The sequence below is a fragment of the Kalmanozyma brasiliensis genome, assembly GCF_000497045.1.
Source record: "Kalmanozyma brasiliensis GHG001 unplaced genomic scaffold PSEUBRA_SCAF1, whole genome shotgun sequence".
NCBI classification, from domain to species: domain Eukaryota; kingdom Fungi; phylum Basidiomycota; class Ustilaginomycetes; order Ustilaginales; genus Kalmanozyma; species Kalmanozyma brasiliensis.
Window position 1 is genome coordinate 844,783 of NW_015961948.1, and position 14,919 is coordinate 859,701.

General features: G+C 58.7%; 7 protein-coding genes across 7 annotated transcripts; 3 read left to right on the plus strand and 4 right to left on the minus strand.

Moving 5' to 3' along the window:
- Nucleotides 1–32: 32 nt before the first annotated feature.
- On the minus strand, nucleotides 33–755 carry PSEUBRA_000338 (Magnesium-dependent phosphatase-1, eukaryotic/arcaheal type; the record flags this gene model as incomplete). Its single annotated transcript, XM_016435961.1, has 1 exon — nucleotides 33–755. One exon carries the CDS (start codon nucleotides 753–755, stop codon nucleotides 33–35), a length of 723 nt encoding a protein of 240 aa, XP_016294928.1.
- A 357-nt stretch (nucleotides 756–1,112) lies between these two features.
- Nucleotides 1,113–2,729, minus strand: PSEUBRA_000339 (Pex, N-terminal; the record flags this gene model as incomplete). Its single annotated transcript, XM_016435959.2, has 1 exon — nucleotides 1,113–2,729. One exon carries the CDS (start codon nucleotides 2,727–2,729, stop codon nucleotides 1,113–1,115), a length of 1,617 nt encoding a protein of 538 aa, XP_016294929.2.
- Nucleotides 2,730–3,721: 992 nt separating this feature from the next.
- PSEUBRA_000340 (Phosphatidylethanolamine-binding protein PEBP) lies at nucleotides 3,722–4,624 on the plus strand (the record flags this gene model as incomplete). The annotated part of the gene is made up of 1 exon (XM_016435934.1): nucleotides 3,722–4,624. The coding sequence occupies one exon, from the start codon at nucleotides 3,722–3,724 to the stop codon at nucleotides 4,622–4,624; it is 903 nt and encodes a 300-aa protein (XP_016294930.1).
- Nucleotides 4,625–5,022: 398 nt separating this feature from the next.
- PSEUBRA_000341 (DnaJ) lies at nucleotides 5,023–6,039 on the plus strand (the record flags this gene model as incomplete). The annotated part of the gene is made up of 1 exon (XM_016435930.1): nucleotides 5,023–6,039. One exon carries the CDS (start codon nucleotides 5,023–5,025, stop codon nucleotides 6,037–6,039), a length of 1,017 nt encoding a protein of 338 aa, XP_016294931.1.
- Nucleotides 6,040–6,181: 142 nt separating this feature from the next.
- PSEUBRA_000342 (uncharacterized protein) lies at nucleotides 6,182–8,974 on the minus strand (the record flags this gene model as incomplete). The annotated part of the gene is made up of 1 exon (XM_016435949.1): nucleotides 6,182–8,974. The coding sequence occupies one exon, from the start codon at nucleotides 8,972–8,974 to the stop codon at nucleotides 6,182–6,184; it is 2,793 nt and encodes a 930-aa protein (XP_016294932.1).
- A 519-nt stretch (nucleotides 8,975–9,493) lies between these two features.
- PSEUBRA_000343 (Exocyst complex component Sec10-like protein) lies at nucleotides 9,494–12,868 on the plus strand (the record flags this gene model as incomplete). Its single annotated transcript, XM_016435931.1, has 1 exon — nucleotides 9,494–12,868. One exon carries the CDS (start codon nucleotides 9,494–9,496, stop codon nucleotides 12,866–12,868), a length of 3,375 nt encoding a protein of 1,124 aa, XP_016294933.1.
- Nucleotides 12,869–13,229: 361 nt separating this feature from the next.
- Nucleotides 13,230–14,398, minus strand: PSEUBRA_000344 (Glycoside hydrolase, family 16; the record flags this gene model as incomplete). The annotated part of the gene is made up of 2 exons (XM_016435952.1): nucleotides 13,230–13,771; nucleotides 13,888–14,398. The coding sequence occupies 2 exons, from the start codon at nucleotides 14,396–14,398 to the stop codon at nucleotides 13,230–13,232; spliced, it is 1,053 nt and encodes a 350-aa protein (XP_016294934.1).
- Nucleotides 14,399–14,919: the final 521 nt, after the last annotated feature.

Consider the following 14,919-nt stretch of genomic DNA (forward strand, 5'->3'; position numbering starts at 1 on the left):
TTCCTTCTCATTCGCCCCATCACTGTCTATGCTCACAGCTCGGCCTTTGCTCTCGCCGCCTTCTTGGCCCGCCACTCGCGCACGGCCTTCTCGACCAGCGCCACGTCCGTCCCCTGATGTCCCACCTCTACAAAGTGCACTCCCAGCTTGCTCCCCACCTCGGCATTGCGATACTCGTCGTCGAAGAAGACCATGTCCTCGTACGCCACACCGGAGTCCTCGTGCAGCTTGCGGAAATGCGTAATCTTGGAGCCGGGATAGATCTCTTGGTAGTCGAAGAAATCTATTGCCTTGACCACTTTCGCCTCCTTGCCCGATGCCTCTCCCTCTTCGTCGTTCGACCCTGGGTGGGGGACATACTGCTCATCGTCGACGAGGAATAGCCCGTTCAGTGCCTGCCTCGCCACCGCCGGCGCACTGGTCCTACTCGCCGCTGCCACCTCTACCCCCCTCCTCCTCAACCAAAACAAAATGCTCGGTACATGCGGAAAGAAGCTCAGCGGCTGCCCATTTCGATCGTATACCTTGTTGATGTCCTCCCCGCGCCGTCGGAGGGGCGAATCGACATGCGTATCCACCCACAACGGCCACAGCGTGTAATCCAGATCAAAGACGAATAGCGATGGCAAGGGACCACTGTTGAGCGACTCGAGAGTTGACACGATGCCAGGGGTGAACGGTGGGTGGAGGTAGGAGGTTGCGGAGGTGGAGGTGGTGGGAGCCTCTTTGGCCCGTTTGCCGAGCTTCCGGACCATATTTGTTGCGAGGAGTAAGAGATTCGCAGAGATCCCGAAAGGCGGTCTAGTCTATTGCGACGGACGAGATAGTTGAGGTGCAGAAGGAGCAAGGCCAGGACGATGGGTCGAAAGAGGAGCAGGGTGGTAAGGAAGGAATTCGCCGAGCTAGCAACAAACGCAACGGCGAAATTCGCGGAGGTGGAGGTGTCGAAAGGATTTTCTCAGATCTGTTAGGGTGTCGATGCTGCACTTGCACTGCTCTCTCTTCTTCACATGCTCGCCGGTCGTGGGCGATCACATTCGACGACGAGACTCATTGGGACAAAACAGCAGCATTCGGTATGACTACAGCGCTGATGGTACAATGTGGCCAGTCTACCCTGCCTTCTCGTCGAGGACCTCCTCCTCTTCGTCGTCGTCCTCATCTGGAACCGTCACATCGAGCCCAGCCCTCCTGGTCTCCCTCACTCTTGTGTTGCACCGCAAGCACTTCCACCCTCTCCCACCCCGTTCGTCCTCCTCATCCAGCTCATCCTCCATCTCCTCATCCAGCAGCTGCTTTGCGATGCACACATAACAGTACTTGTGGTGGCACGGAACCGTCTCGTACGGTGTCGTCACGATGGCGTCTGCATACGCGATTCCGTCGGGGGATACGCCGAGCACGGCGTTCCTTGCTGGATCCGAAGCGTTCACACCCGTATGAGCGTTCAGCGGTTGCGAAGCCGAATTGGGTCGGTTGGGCGCGAGGAGACCCGAACTCGGATCCAACGGGTCCGACGTCGGAATGCCCATGCTGAGCCCACCCGTGCCGATCTTGGTCGGATCGCGTCGTGAGCCGGTTAACGTCTCGATACGTTGGAAGCAGATGGCGCAGACTTCCTCTGGCAGGTGATGATACGGTCCAAGTTGGGATTGTGTCTCTTCGGCTTTGTCGCCCGCCTTCCCCGGCGCTGCACCAACAACCTGCTTGACAATGGGCATCGACACATCTTCCCGATTAAACCTCGTTCGACCCCCCGCATCCTGCTTCATCCCCAATCTCCTACTGATCGCCAACGGCAACATCCGCCATACGACACCCAACAGCTTCGGATGCGTAGGCAACTTCATCAACCGCCTGAACAGCCTCTTCGGTCGCACCAGGGGTAGGAGGAAGAGCAAGAACTCCGTAAACGCATGCCATACGAGTTGACGATTGAGAAACTCGAACGAGACATTGCGGTTCATCGTCCGTTGTGCGTAGGTCAACCTCATGCCCAAAAGTCGGTCTGCGACACTACGGAATTTGCCATCCGCGAGGAAGACGGCGAAGTTGGCGAGGACCAGTGCGGACCATACGCGTTGGGAGGCGTCGGTGAGCCGCCAGAGGAGCCGCCGCGGATCGCGAGAGGGCATGTCGGAGTAGCTGAGCGATGTCATGTGGTCCTGCCACTTGCTTCCTGCATAGGGAGCGATGATGGTGAGCAGCGGGTAGAGGGCAAGCTGCAAGCGGGAAAGAGGTTGGTCCCGAGCAGTGGACTGAAGGGCTCCACGATGGGCCCATTCGTTACGATACTTGAGGTTCTGCAGCATCGACCCGTACGATGCGCCGCGGTCGACGATGCTGAATTTGAACAAAGCCAGTTTTAGGAGGAGAAGAAGTTCCGGCTCGAGATCGGATGGAAGCGTGGATCGGATGGAGGAAAGCGCCTTTTTGACCGGATCGAGGAGCAACTCCGCGAGCTCGCGATCGAGCAGTTCGGCATCTAGCTGGTTGACTCGCTGGATCTTGAGGATCGGCGTCGGGAACTTGTGCAAGGATGAACGAATCGAGGCGATGGAGGCGGTGGCTGCTTGCGATGCAGAAGAGTAGAAGGGGGGTGGGTGTGGGATCTGCGCGTCGGTTGCGGCGGGTTCCGAGGCGAGCTGTTCGGGGGTTGGCATGCCAGCGGGCTGTGATGATGGCCCTGCGACTGGCCCGTTGGGGCTTGACGATGAGTCTCGCGTCATGGCGCCGTGTGATGATGTCGTGCAAGATGTCGTTGATGGGATGAGGAAGGATGGATGCGAAGACGTCTTTGTTCCCCACAACTCACGGTAAAAGGTGGACCATCAAAAATGGAAGCCGACGTAGCCGGTGGCTCGCCCGTGATCCGGGGTCTAGGTCAAAGATGTGATCAACGCCATGCTAACACTCATGAAAATTCGACCAGGAGAGGCTCGCGCCTTGTCGACTCAGCAGAAATTTCCCTTGGCGACGCGCTGAGACCCTGCTCCTTTTCGATGCTTCGCTGTCACAACACAAAGCGCGCTAGCTGGCGGTCTTCCACGGACCGCAGTTACGCTACAGCGGGTCGACCCTTCCGATGGGGCCTTCATAGACAACCTTTGATCTGCGCCTACCTGTCGCGTTTTGAAGCACGGCGAGATTTGCGATGAGAGCTCGATGGCGACAACGCCGGCCCGCACAAGACGAGCGATGCGTGCAGAGGGGGCGGTTCTGTGAGATGGCTGCTCCGAGTGTGCACCTTGCAGATCATTTCGAAAACTGCTGATGCCGAGTCAAAGAAGCTTTTCGGGCTCAGCTTGAGCGGCGCGTCCCTGAGACCAACACTTTGTCAGTTTGCGCCTCTTTTGCTTGGCCTGCAGCACACAGCGCACAGCACACCGAGCCCACCCAAGCCGCTATTGTGCAGTGCCATCGCCTCGGCGTCGATCTCGTTCCGCAGAATCATTGGCTCGCTAGACGAGCACCGCAGGCAATGTGACGGCCCGCCTGTGCCCCCCTCTCGGCTAGACGGCATCGCTGGCCAGCCCCTACCCTGATCGTCACTCTGCCGACGCTTCTCAGACTCAGACACACAGCCCAAGCTCATCTGGCCCATTCCTCCCTCTCTCTCTCCTTGCCCCGCTCCTCCATATAAAGTCACCACGCTCCTTTTGTCCTCCATCTCACTCCCTTTTCGAAACACACAGTCTCTACTCTACTGCACCTCGCAAAAATGGTCTTCTCCAAGGTCTCGCTCCTCACTACCGCCGTGCTCGCTCTGGGCTCGGCCGTCTCGGCCCAGAGCAGTAACTCCACCGCCTCGTACGAGCAGGTGGCTCGCATCCAGCTCACCTTCCCTGCGGCCGATCTCACCCCTGAACCCGTCCAGGCCTCGTGGCTCGACATCCAGGGTGTCCTCAACGTCACCTTTGGCGACGTTGCCGTTTCGCGCCTCGGCGACAAGCTCACCGTTGCCCAAGTTCAGAGTGCGCCTGCCTTCCGCATTAGCGCTCAGACTGCTGCGGCGGCCAACGCATCGCTCTTTGGCAACGACAAGCGCTTCACCGTCGCCTTCCTCGACGCCGGCGTTGCGGGCAAGAACACCTCTACTGAGGTTTTCTGCCACTACCTCGGCAACAACTTCACCTGGGACGCCTCCACTGGTCGTCTGCGCAACCAGACCGCCGCTCGCGTCGCCTACGGTGCGCCTCTGCCCGCAACCAACGACGGCCCGCACCGTTACATGCAGCTTGTCTTCCAGCAGTTTGACAACTTTACCGCCCCCGCCATCCCGGCTGCCAACGCGCCCATCCAGACGCTCGAGCTCCAGGACTATTACAACAACGCCGACGGTGGCTTGGGCAAGATTGTTGCGGCCAACTACATTCAGATCGAGGTCGGCCAGGCGGATGCTCCTAGCTCGACCGCTGCGGTCAACCAGGCAAGCGTTACGAGCCTCGCTGCTAGCTTGAGCAGCGCTGCCGCGACCGGAGCTCGTTCGTCCTCCGCTCCCGCCGCCAGCGGGTCGGGCGGCTCGTCGGGCTCCAACGCCGCCCCGTCCCTGATGGGCGGCGCTTCGATGGCCGGTATTGTCGCCATGGGCTCGGCTGCCCTCGTTGGCGCTATCGTGCTCTAAATGCACCTCAGGGGAAAGGAGAGCGGATGTTGGGGGTGCTTGGTGTCAGGCTCGGCTTGTGTTGGTGGAATGAGCACGCTGATCAGGCATATCTTGGTCGCTGCTGTATGTGCATGCTTCTGTCTTAGTCAATGGATTCGTATGCATATCCAGTGGGGCGGCCTGATGGCTGTAGAAGAGTGAAGAGGGAGTGCTTGTGTGAGAAGTGCAAGAGCCTCGAGGAAAAAAAAAACTAATTTTGTTAGAGCTAGCTGATGTGGACGCGGAGACGCGACAGCTTGAGAAGAAACGCTCGACAGCGAACGAGCCACGTCGCCGAGCTCACTCTTCTCGCTTGGCACGCCCACTTTCTTCCTTTCCTTCCACCTACATCACTCTTCGGGCGGCTTTCATTCACAATGAGGCTCCCTCGGTTCGTGCTCTTCGCAGCGCTCCTGCTGGTCACGCTATGCAGCTTCGCCTCCGCCTCGAACTGGGACAAGGACGACCACGAGATCTTCGAGCTCCAATCGGCGCTCACCACGTCCATCGGCAAGGGTACCACGTTCTACTCTCTGCTCGATATCCCCATCTCTGCCTCTTCGTCCGAGATCAAGCGTGCCTACCGTAGAAAGTCGCTCGAGTGGCACCCGGACAAGAATTCTGGTGTCAAAGGCGCACAGCAGAGATTCGAGCGTCTTGGGCTGGTGTACAAGATCTTGCGCGACGAACGAAAGGATCGTTACGACCATTTCCTTCGCTCTGGTTTCCCCAAGTGGAGACGCGATGGGTACTTTTACGAACGCTATCGTCCGGGTCTTGGCAGTGTTATGGTGGGAATCGTGCTGGTGAGCATGCTCGTCGAGGTGGGCGTGAGCCGCTTGACGAGCGGACAGGAGAGGGCCAAGGTGGAGAGGCTCAAGATGAGCGCTCGGGCGGTGGCGTGGGGTCCTCGGTACCAGGCACTGCTCGCGGGTCTGCTGTTCCCCGCAAAACCCGCTGTGGGTGGGTCGAAGGTTACGGAGACGGAGAGGAAGGTGAGAGTTCCAATCACCGGATTCCCCCTCCCCGCTTTCCCCAGCTCCACCGCGATCCAAGGGGGCACCGTCGACTGGGACGTTCAGGAGAACCTTGCGCGAACCGCCCTCTCCGCCGCCACCTCGTCGGATGGAGCCCCGATCGTAGACTGCCTCGTTCAGGGCGAGGACGTGCTCCTGCTCGACAGGTTTAGCGGCGACTGGGTGAGGCTGGACGAAAACGACGCCAGGCCAAGTGGCATGCTCCAGACGTGGCCCGTGAGGTTGGTGGGCGCGATAGTCAACAAGGTCACCGGAAAGGGTGAGGACGTCTTCAACGAGGAAGAGGAGGTCGAGGTGGAACAGGAGAAGGAGACCAAGGTGCAGAAGAACAAGAAGGGCAAGAAGAAGACCAAGTAGAGAGATGATGGGCACACAAAAGATGCATTCGAGAAATGATCAGACGACGATGTGATGTGAAGTGTGGTTGTGCTGCGAGGCTGTGTCGTTGAAACGTGCAACGGCAGCCAATGAAAGTACAGGGACATGTTGCGATGGTCGGCTAGGCCCCCTCCTCCTCCTCCTCGTCCGACTCGCCCATATCGATCTCAGGCATGTCCTCATCATCCTCATCCTCATCGCTACCTCTAAACAGCGTCTCGCGCACCTCCTCTCTTCCCCCATCTCCCTCCGCCGTTGTAGCATCAACGATCTCTTGCACGACCTCTGTCACATCAGGCGTCTCCACCACTTGTGCAGCAGCATGGACCGCAGCCTCCGTAATGCCTGCCCCCACCGGAGTGCTGATTCTCCCAGGAGTAAGGAACGGTGCGCCCCCACCTGCTCCGCTCACATCAAGACTCGGCGAAGCGGGTCTCGACCTTCCCTGCGGGTGAGCGTTCGGGCTGCCGATGCGGGGCGTGCTAGGTCGATGGGTTGGCTTAACCGGGTCCGGGGAGAAGATTCGATTTTCCGTCGCTGCGCGTCGTGGCGAAGTGGGCAGTCCCAAACCCACCCCCGTCGCAGAAGGTGCGGGTTGGATGGGGGTAGCAGCATCTGATCCGGTCGCGTTGAACAGTTCCGCAGATTCGGCAGTGATCGCGTCCACATCCATTCGCTCTTCCCCCTCCACCTGAATCGGAACAGGTTTGCCGAGGATAGCAGTGGTAATGTTCTGAAGACCCGACTCGAGCGCTTCGCCAACAGGAATCGCACGGACGTCGGAGGTAAGCTTCGAGCCGTCAGGTGCGGGTTCCATATCGCCCCCCGCGCGAGGACCGAACCCAACACCTCGGGCGACAGGTACGAACTTGCCCCGACGACTAGCGTGTACCTGCATCAGCGCGCGTTCCGCCACAGTTCGGATGCGGGCATCGCCCGCTCCACCTGGTGCGTGGGCGATTCTGTCCAACACCGGGATGGCTCTCGGCAGAACAAGGGCGAGCGTGCTTGACGGGGAATCCAAGCAGAGGTCCGCCAGTGCCTCGATGGCTGCTCGAAGCAGCGTCGTTGAAGTGAGCGCGCCAGAACCGGCACTTTGGTGCCGAAGCATCGCGGAGTGCGTGGAAAGCGAGTCGGAGAGCACCTCGACCAGCGCCAGGATCGTCTGGACGGAAAGCTGCATCTGATCGTAGTGCACCGCGCTGAGGTTCGTCGTGAGGAGCGGGTAGACGGCGACGAGGATCTCGAGCGCCGCTTGGGTCGAGGCGATCTCTTCGACGCTCAACGTGTGAATCTGATCCTTGGCCGACAGCTGGGATGCGAACATGGAGTCGGATTCGTAGAGACGCGCTTTCTTTGCTTTTCGTGCATCTCCCGCACTTGCACTCGACGAAGTAGGGATGGGTTGCAGAACGGATCGTGCGACCTGCGTCACGGCGAGACGCGCAAGACGCAATGCGGTGCGCCCAGCGGGATCGAGAGGGAGAGTGACACCGCGTCTCCCCACGAGGACAGCAAGTGTACGCATCGCGGCCAGCTTGAGACGCGCACCCGCCAGAGCTGAAGACGAAGCAACGCCTGTCTCTGCAATACGACAGATGTCGCCTAGCACCCTCGACGCTTGCAATGACACTGCGGCAGGTGCGGTGATGGCGAGCTGAGCGATGAGTGCCAGTGCTCTCGTGTGCAGAGTGGAAAGGTGAGATGCCTGCAACGAGCACACCTTGGCTTCGGCGGTGGGTTTGAATCTGCTGTTGAGGTCGATTCGCAGCATATCCAAGACGAGAGCGATGAGTTTGCCAGCGGCGATGGGGACTGGACGAGTGGTAGGGGATCGAAGATGAGAGTTGATCAAGCCGGACCGTCCGCGACTGCCGAGCAGCAGCGCTAGGCGGGTGTGCGCCAGCTTTGTTGCTGCGAGAGGGTCTTTCGCATATGCAGCCAGGTGCTTGTATGCTGATGATCCGCGCCCCTCGGTGCCGGTTGGAGGAGAGGTGGTGACCTCGTAGCTGGAGGTCGCATGGGTCCAAGCTTCGGAGGCGAGCTGAAGCTGAATCTCGAGTGTTGCCGCCCAGAGCTGAGACTGGGTAGTTCGAGCTGAGCCACCAGACGCCTCGCTACCCTTTGAAGCGAGAGCACCGGTGAGGTGGAGGGATGAGAGGACAGTCGCCGCAGAGGTGAAGATGGGCTGCGGAATCAGCAGAGCGTCATCACTGTACAGCAAAGAGGTGATGCATTCGTGGACGCGCGATGATACGGGACGAAACTGTGCTGCGTGGGCGTGGAGGAGTCGATCGATGAAGATCAAGACAGTATGCAGATGGCTGCCAAAAGCGGTGATGCCTTCGGATTCTTGCTTCAAGAGAATGCTTTCGAGTAGTTGTGCCAGACCAAAGACTACCTTGGGAAGGTGCGGGTGAACAACCTGCCGGTAGAACTCCTGCCTGGAGGCGATGTTTTCGGGAAAGAGGTGGGTGACGGCAAACTGGAGTGCGGCGGCCAGAAGACGGTCGGACTGCTCTCGCTGCAGCAGAAGCTTGTCGGGAGCTGATAGCAGATTTATGATCTGTGTTGCCCATGTCGATGCATTTGAGATCAAGTGGTCGTTCCACACCGATGGATCTTGCTGGATCCAGAGATGGGCGAGACGATAGCCAAGTGCGTTTTGAGACGAGATGAGCGAATTGATCCGGACCGTGAGCTTGTGACGTGTTTCGTCTTGCGGGACTTGCGCAAGAAGGCCGGACTGGCTGATGATTGCCAGGATCTCGTCTGCCTGCTGCGCGTCCAACGACGGTGTGATGAGGTTGAGAAGCAACTCGAGCCTGGGAGCGGATCGAGCTGGTCCGGGCAGCTCGAAAGCAGCCGAGCTACTCGAGCTGCCAAAGATTGCACCCGTAGAGGAGGACGGCATTTTTCCTCTGTCTCTACGCCGCAAGACTGTAGGTAGCTTACACGATCGAGGTAGCGAGTTGTGGTGTCAAGTGCGGAAGGGTGAAGGTAAGAAAGTTGCGGTAAGAAAGGACTTCTTCCTAAAATTTCAATTCCGAGTTCCGATAAATTAGAGTTGTTAGAGCGCTTAGCTGTTGCTCTTGCTGGCCCGCACGGACACACGCTTGCATTCCTCCCTCGTCATGTTCACACCAACTCTTGCGTCCCAATCACCATAGTCCGCCACCCATCGACTTCGCACTCGGGCCTGGATCTCACAGGAGCAGAGCAGACGCCAGACGTCGACTCGAACCCGACGGTCTTCCTTCGAAAGCAGCCAAGGTCACATCTGGGAAGATCCGTTGCATCAGGCTGAGCCAAGCTACGCTGCGCGATATTATGTCTTAGCCGATGCTCCTACAACCTCGAGCGTCATCACATGTGCACATATCCGTAGTCAAGCCGGTCCTATAAGCAGTCAGCCCCTTCAAGCACCGGCACTATGTCTCAATACAGCGGCGGTCCGTCGCAGCCGCAGCTGCAATCGCGCCCGAGCAGATCAAGACCACAGGGGGCAGCGCCCATATTGGCTCCACCACTCAATCGTGCCGGCTCCTCTACATCGCGGCTCTACAACGACTCCATCGTGGCAGAGCTATGCACTCTCGACACCTTTCAGAATGACTTCAACACCAACGACTTTATCGCTCAGCTCACCTCGAAGCTGGTGCAGCGCTCAAAGGCAGACCCTGGCCCCTTCAACCCGAGACCCTTCATCCGGACCTTGGAATCGGCCACGGAACAGCTCAATCAGATTCGTACTCAGATCAACTCGCAAACACAGCAGCTATCCTCCTCGGTGCACGTCGCAGAGTCCGCCTACACCAAGAAGCTCGATGAGCTCTCCAAGAACTTTGTCTCCGTGGGCAACTCCTTCACAAGTCTAGAGGACCGCATATCGGAAGTGGGTCGCACTGCCATCCGTATCGGCGAGCAGCTGGAACTCATCGACAAGCAGCGTAATCGAGCCAGTGAAGCACATGATCTAATCGAGTTCTACTACATGTTCGCTCGTGGCGACACATCCAAGCTCGAACGTCTGCGCAAAGAAGGCGGGCGCGAAGGGAGAATGAAGACGGCCGTTATCGCCCGACGTCTTGCTGCGATCAGCCGTGAAGTCGACGTCGCCGGAAGTGATCAAACCCGCGACTCCATCGATCGCTACTGTGAGCGATTCGAGCGCGATATGCTCAAGCTCTTTGACAAGTTCTACCGCAGGTCCGATCCCAAGATGATGTCGCACATCGCCAAAGTACTGCAAGCTTTCAACGGAGGAACAAGCTGCGTCCAGATCTACGTCAACCAGCACGACTTCTTCATCTCCAAAGACCGTGTCGGCGAAGCCAACAGCATCGAGCTCAGCCAGATCTGGACCCACATGGCCGACCCAGATCATTCACCACCACAGTCGGAACCTGCTCTGACAGCTCTGTTCGACGAGATCCGGCAGACCGTCGAAATCGAAGCGCAAATCATCTCGGCCGTCTTTCCCAGTCCGCTCATCGTCATGCAGACCTTCCTGCAGCGTGTCTTTGCGCAGTCAGTCCAAGGCTTTGTCGAGGTCATCATGGACAAAGCCATGCAGGTCCACGCACCCGCCTTCGTCGGGGCGGGCGGAAACATCGACGCAAAAACGGCGGCACTCGAGCCCAACCCTCCCTCCGGCCAGCAGCCCACAACCTCGCATCTGGCTTTTCTCAGGGCGTTGCACCTGGCACGTTCCAGCGCCTTGAGTCTCGTCAACGACTTGAAGCAGTATGACTACCGCGGTGCTGGCATTGTCGGTCCATCCCACGCAGCAAACGGAAGCGGCGCTGGTGCAGGCAGCAACGCAGAGGGAGGTGCATCAGACTCGCTGACGCTACTGGGCAACGACAATGCAGCGAGCGCGGGTCACTTGACCGGCGCGTCGGCCAGTCCGTTGGCCACCATGCTCGACCAGTCGTTGGACGAGCTGTTTGTGCCGTACATGGAAGGCATACGCTACATCGACCGGGAATCGCGGAGCTTGACTGATCTCTACGCTGGACTGCTGTCCAAGTACATCACATTTCATCGCGCCGCCGCTGTGGTCAAGAAGGAGAAGGGCAGCAGCAACAGCATTTTCGATCGTGTGCGCAATCAGATCTCAGCCGGCCCGGATGCCTCTTCCTCGAATTCAAATCTCGGAGGCGGTACCGGAGCGAGCAGTACCAGCACAGCTGCCACTTCGAACGCCTCGAAGACGTCGTTCTTCAAACTCTCCATCCTCGCAGACCGCGTACGTGGAACCAACCTTGCCACCGGCAACAACAATGCAGCGTCGACATCAGCAGAATCGCTCGTTGACGGCCATCACGTTTCGGGCGGACGTCATCACGAGGACGAGCTTGAGGACGGAGACGGCGATCTGTCGCTCGACATCGCCGAGAAGATGCTGCGATGGCACGCCGAGTCCATCGGCCGATGTGTCGATCTGAGCTCGCCGACCGAGGTGCCGAAAGCAACGTTTGCTCTGCTGCGTGTTCTGACCTCGGCTTACATCAAGACCTATGTCGAGACAGCGCTCGACTCGGCTTGGACCGCGCTGGGCGCTCAAGACACGCGCGGACCCATCCTTCCAGACCCCTCTGCAGCCATGTCGCTGCTTTGCACGGTCGAGCTGCTCATCTCACTGTGGCAGCATTATGTCAACACGGCGCTGCTGCCACTGGCAAGCGCCAGTGTGACCTTGCGCAGGGAGATGATGATCTTCAACAACCACAATCTGCTCCGTGTCGAGGGCAAGTGCGATGCGCTGATGCAGAGGATTGCGGACAACGTGGTGAGCTTCCTCGCCAATCGGCTGGCGCTGCAGAAGAAGAACGACTTTGCGCCTAAGAACGACGAGCTGGCCTTTTCACGTCAGAACACCGAGCCGTGCGTGGCCTGTTCCGAAGCGCTGGAGAAGGTGCAGCAGGCAGCGAGAGCCAATCTCGCTCTGTCTTCGAGTCGCATGGTCACCTCCGCGAGCGGCAATTTCAACATTCACAGTTCGCCTGGAAAGGGTCAGCATCCCGGTTCGAGCCGTGCCATCGACGGAGGATCCTCTCGCGTCAGCTGGGCCGACACGGACACCTACGGCAACGCAGACTCGGACGACGACTCGGACGACGCGCACCGGCACAACAACCTCTCCCGCAACGCCGAGACGTTCCTCACCGAGATTGGCGTCGCCTTCCACGGCCTGCTCCTCGACCATCTGCGCAAATACACCGTCAGCGCAGCAGGCGGCATCATGCTAACAAAAGACCTGGCGATGTACCAGGATGCCATCGGCACGTTTGGCATCCCCGTCCTGTCGGATCGCTTCGAGATGCTTCGTCAGCTCGGGAATCTCTTCATTGTGCAGGCGTCGGTGCTCAAGTCGTACATGCGCGAAGGGCATTTGGCCAAGATCGACGAGCGATTGTTGCGACCGTATCTGTTGAGGAGGGCGGATTATGCGAAGGAAGTGAGGGATTTGGAGGATGGACCTGCGCCAAGTACGCCGACTGCTGCGCCGAGCAATCCGTTTGGAGCGGGGAACGATCTGTTTGCCACTGCGCCGGGAGGTGGACGGGACTTGTTCGGTCATCTGCCCGGGTTGATTAGTGGCACGCAGGGCAGTCCAGGTGGGGCAGCGTCGAATGCAGCGTCAGGGACGGGAGGGAGGACAGCAGAGCAAGTCAGGCTGCAGCGGCTGGGAGATGTGTTGGCGCATCTGGAGAAGTTCAGCCTTGGTGCGGCTGGAGCGTCAAGCAAAGGGCAGCAGCAGGGAGCTGCATCGTCCAGTGTCGCTGCCTCTTCGCGCAAGTAGTGCTCTGCTTGCCGATGTAATTTTCGGTCTGCACGCAGTGGGTTGCGAGCCTTTGTTGTCCGCCGTCTCGATGCACCAATTCAAGTTTGCATATGAACCAGAAAGGTTCCGGACTGACATGGAGAGTGCGAGCGGGGTGCATCGAGACGGCGGACAACAAAGACTCGCAAACCACTGCCGACAGACCCAAAACTTCCATCGCCAAGCAGAGCACTACTTCCAATGAGTCGCCTTTCAATGCCAGACTTTGTCGCAAACTAGGCAGTCGGGATCGATGAAGTAGAGTGTCCTGATTGCGAGCTGCCCATCTCGGGCGCCAAAAGTGATTGTCTGAAAACGAAAAGGTAGTTGTGCGCAGTGTCTAGCTCATGATGCTTGATCTGCTTGTGCTGAGCACCCTCGGCTGACCGTTCTGGGCATTCCTCTGCTTGGCGCTGAAAACGTAATTCGGCTTGCCGTCGTTCACATCTTCCGGATCGGCACAGCTGATGGTGACGCTCTTGACCATATTCACAAACCTTCCATTCGTGGCCTGCTTCCAATCGATGAGGCCACCGGACCAGTCAACGGTGCCTTCCTGGAAGGTGCCATCTCCTGCGCCCCAGATGGACATTTGAAGACGCATAGGGCTGGAGGGGTAGTGGTAGATGTTGTTCTTGAGCGTGCTCTTGCGGGTGAGCGTGCGAACAGGAGTGCCGTCGATGAGCCAACGAAGACGCGTGGGAGACCAGTCGAGTGTGTAGGTGTGCCAATCGCGCGTGCTGAAGCGCGGAGGGGCGATGGTGTTGAGCGTCGTGTTGGGGACAGAGAAGCCATGGGTGTATCCATCTGGATCCCCGCGCCAGTACCAGTTTGTTTGCATGTCTTGATCATCGCTAGTCGTCCATTCCCAGTCAATTTCGTCTGTGCGCCGAGGGGGTGAGATGGTGGTAGTGGTGATCGTGATGGCAAGGAAGCAAAAAATCGTCAGCACATCTTATGTTTATATGACCTCGAAGGGATGGTTGGGTCGAACTCACCTTTGGTACTCGACATGCCGATGAATGTATTCACCACACCGTTCCAGCTGCCGTGCTTCATGACGGCACTCGCCTGACCGTAGTACCAGTATCTCGTGGTGCTCAGCAGTGACCCTCGCTTCGCATCGCCGGACTTGGTGAGGATCATCTTGGTGCCCGTCTTACCCGCCTCGGCGACACCTTGATCGAGGGTAAAGGGCGCCTGGTTGGGATCACCTCGGTATGACTCGGCGGCCACCCAGGGCTTGGCATTGTTGTCGAAGCGAATGGTTTGAGGCTTGCACTTGGGCATGGGCTTGCACGAGTTGGGCGAGAAGGAGGAGGTGGGGTCGCACGAGCCGAGACAGTGATCGGTCGAGCTGCCGCAGTAGCCATAGGTGGAGCAGCAGGGGGCTGCCTCACCGCATTTGGATTTTGCGGAGCATGTTTGTTGAGCGGAGATGGTGGTGGTGAGGATGGTGAGGGCGACAACGAGGGCCAGAAGCAGGGTGGGGAAGCGCGACGGACCCATCTTGGCGGGGCTCTATGAGGTCGAGTGGGAGAGATTGTATGCGTTGGTGGTGGGGAGAGGGAGGGACGAGTGGGACTTCAGACGGTGGGTATGTATATGTTTCCTCTCAACGCAAACAATGGAGACACAACGGGGCGGTACACACAAAGGAGCGGAAAAGAGCACAGATCAGGCTGTATGCGCACACAAAAGAGCTCCTGTATGCTTCTTCATGAACGGAATAACACACCTGCGCTGATTCCTGCGCACTCTTTGCAAAAAGCCAAGGCTGCGCAGGGGACTGCAGATCAACACTCGTCACAGCGTCTTGTGCAGATCATCTCGCTAACCGAGGCGGCTCAACCGGCGGAAGGAAGTGATCTGCATGACAAAAGGGGAAGGTCGGGAGCTGACTGGCACAGCGAGCGTCGTTTGCCGAGTCAAATTCGAGCACCGCGCCAAGGTTGAGGATGCCTGGGTTTGATCGTCGTGTGAGTTGTTTCGAGTGCAGCGCAGGCGGAGTTTGACAGCGAAGGCCGAGT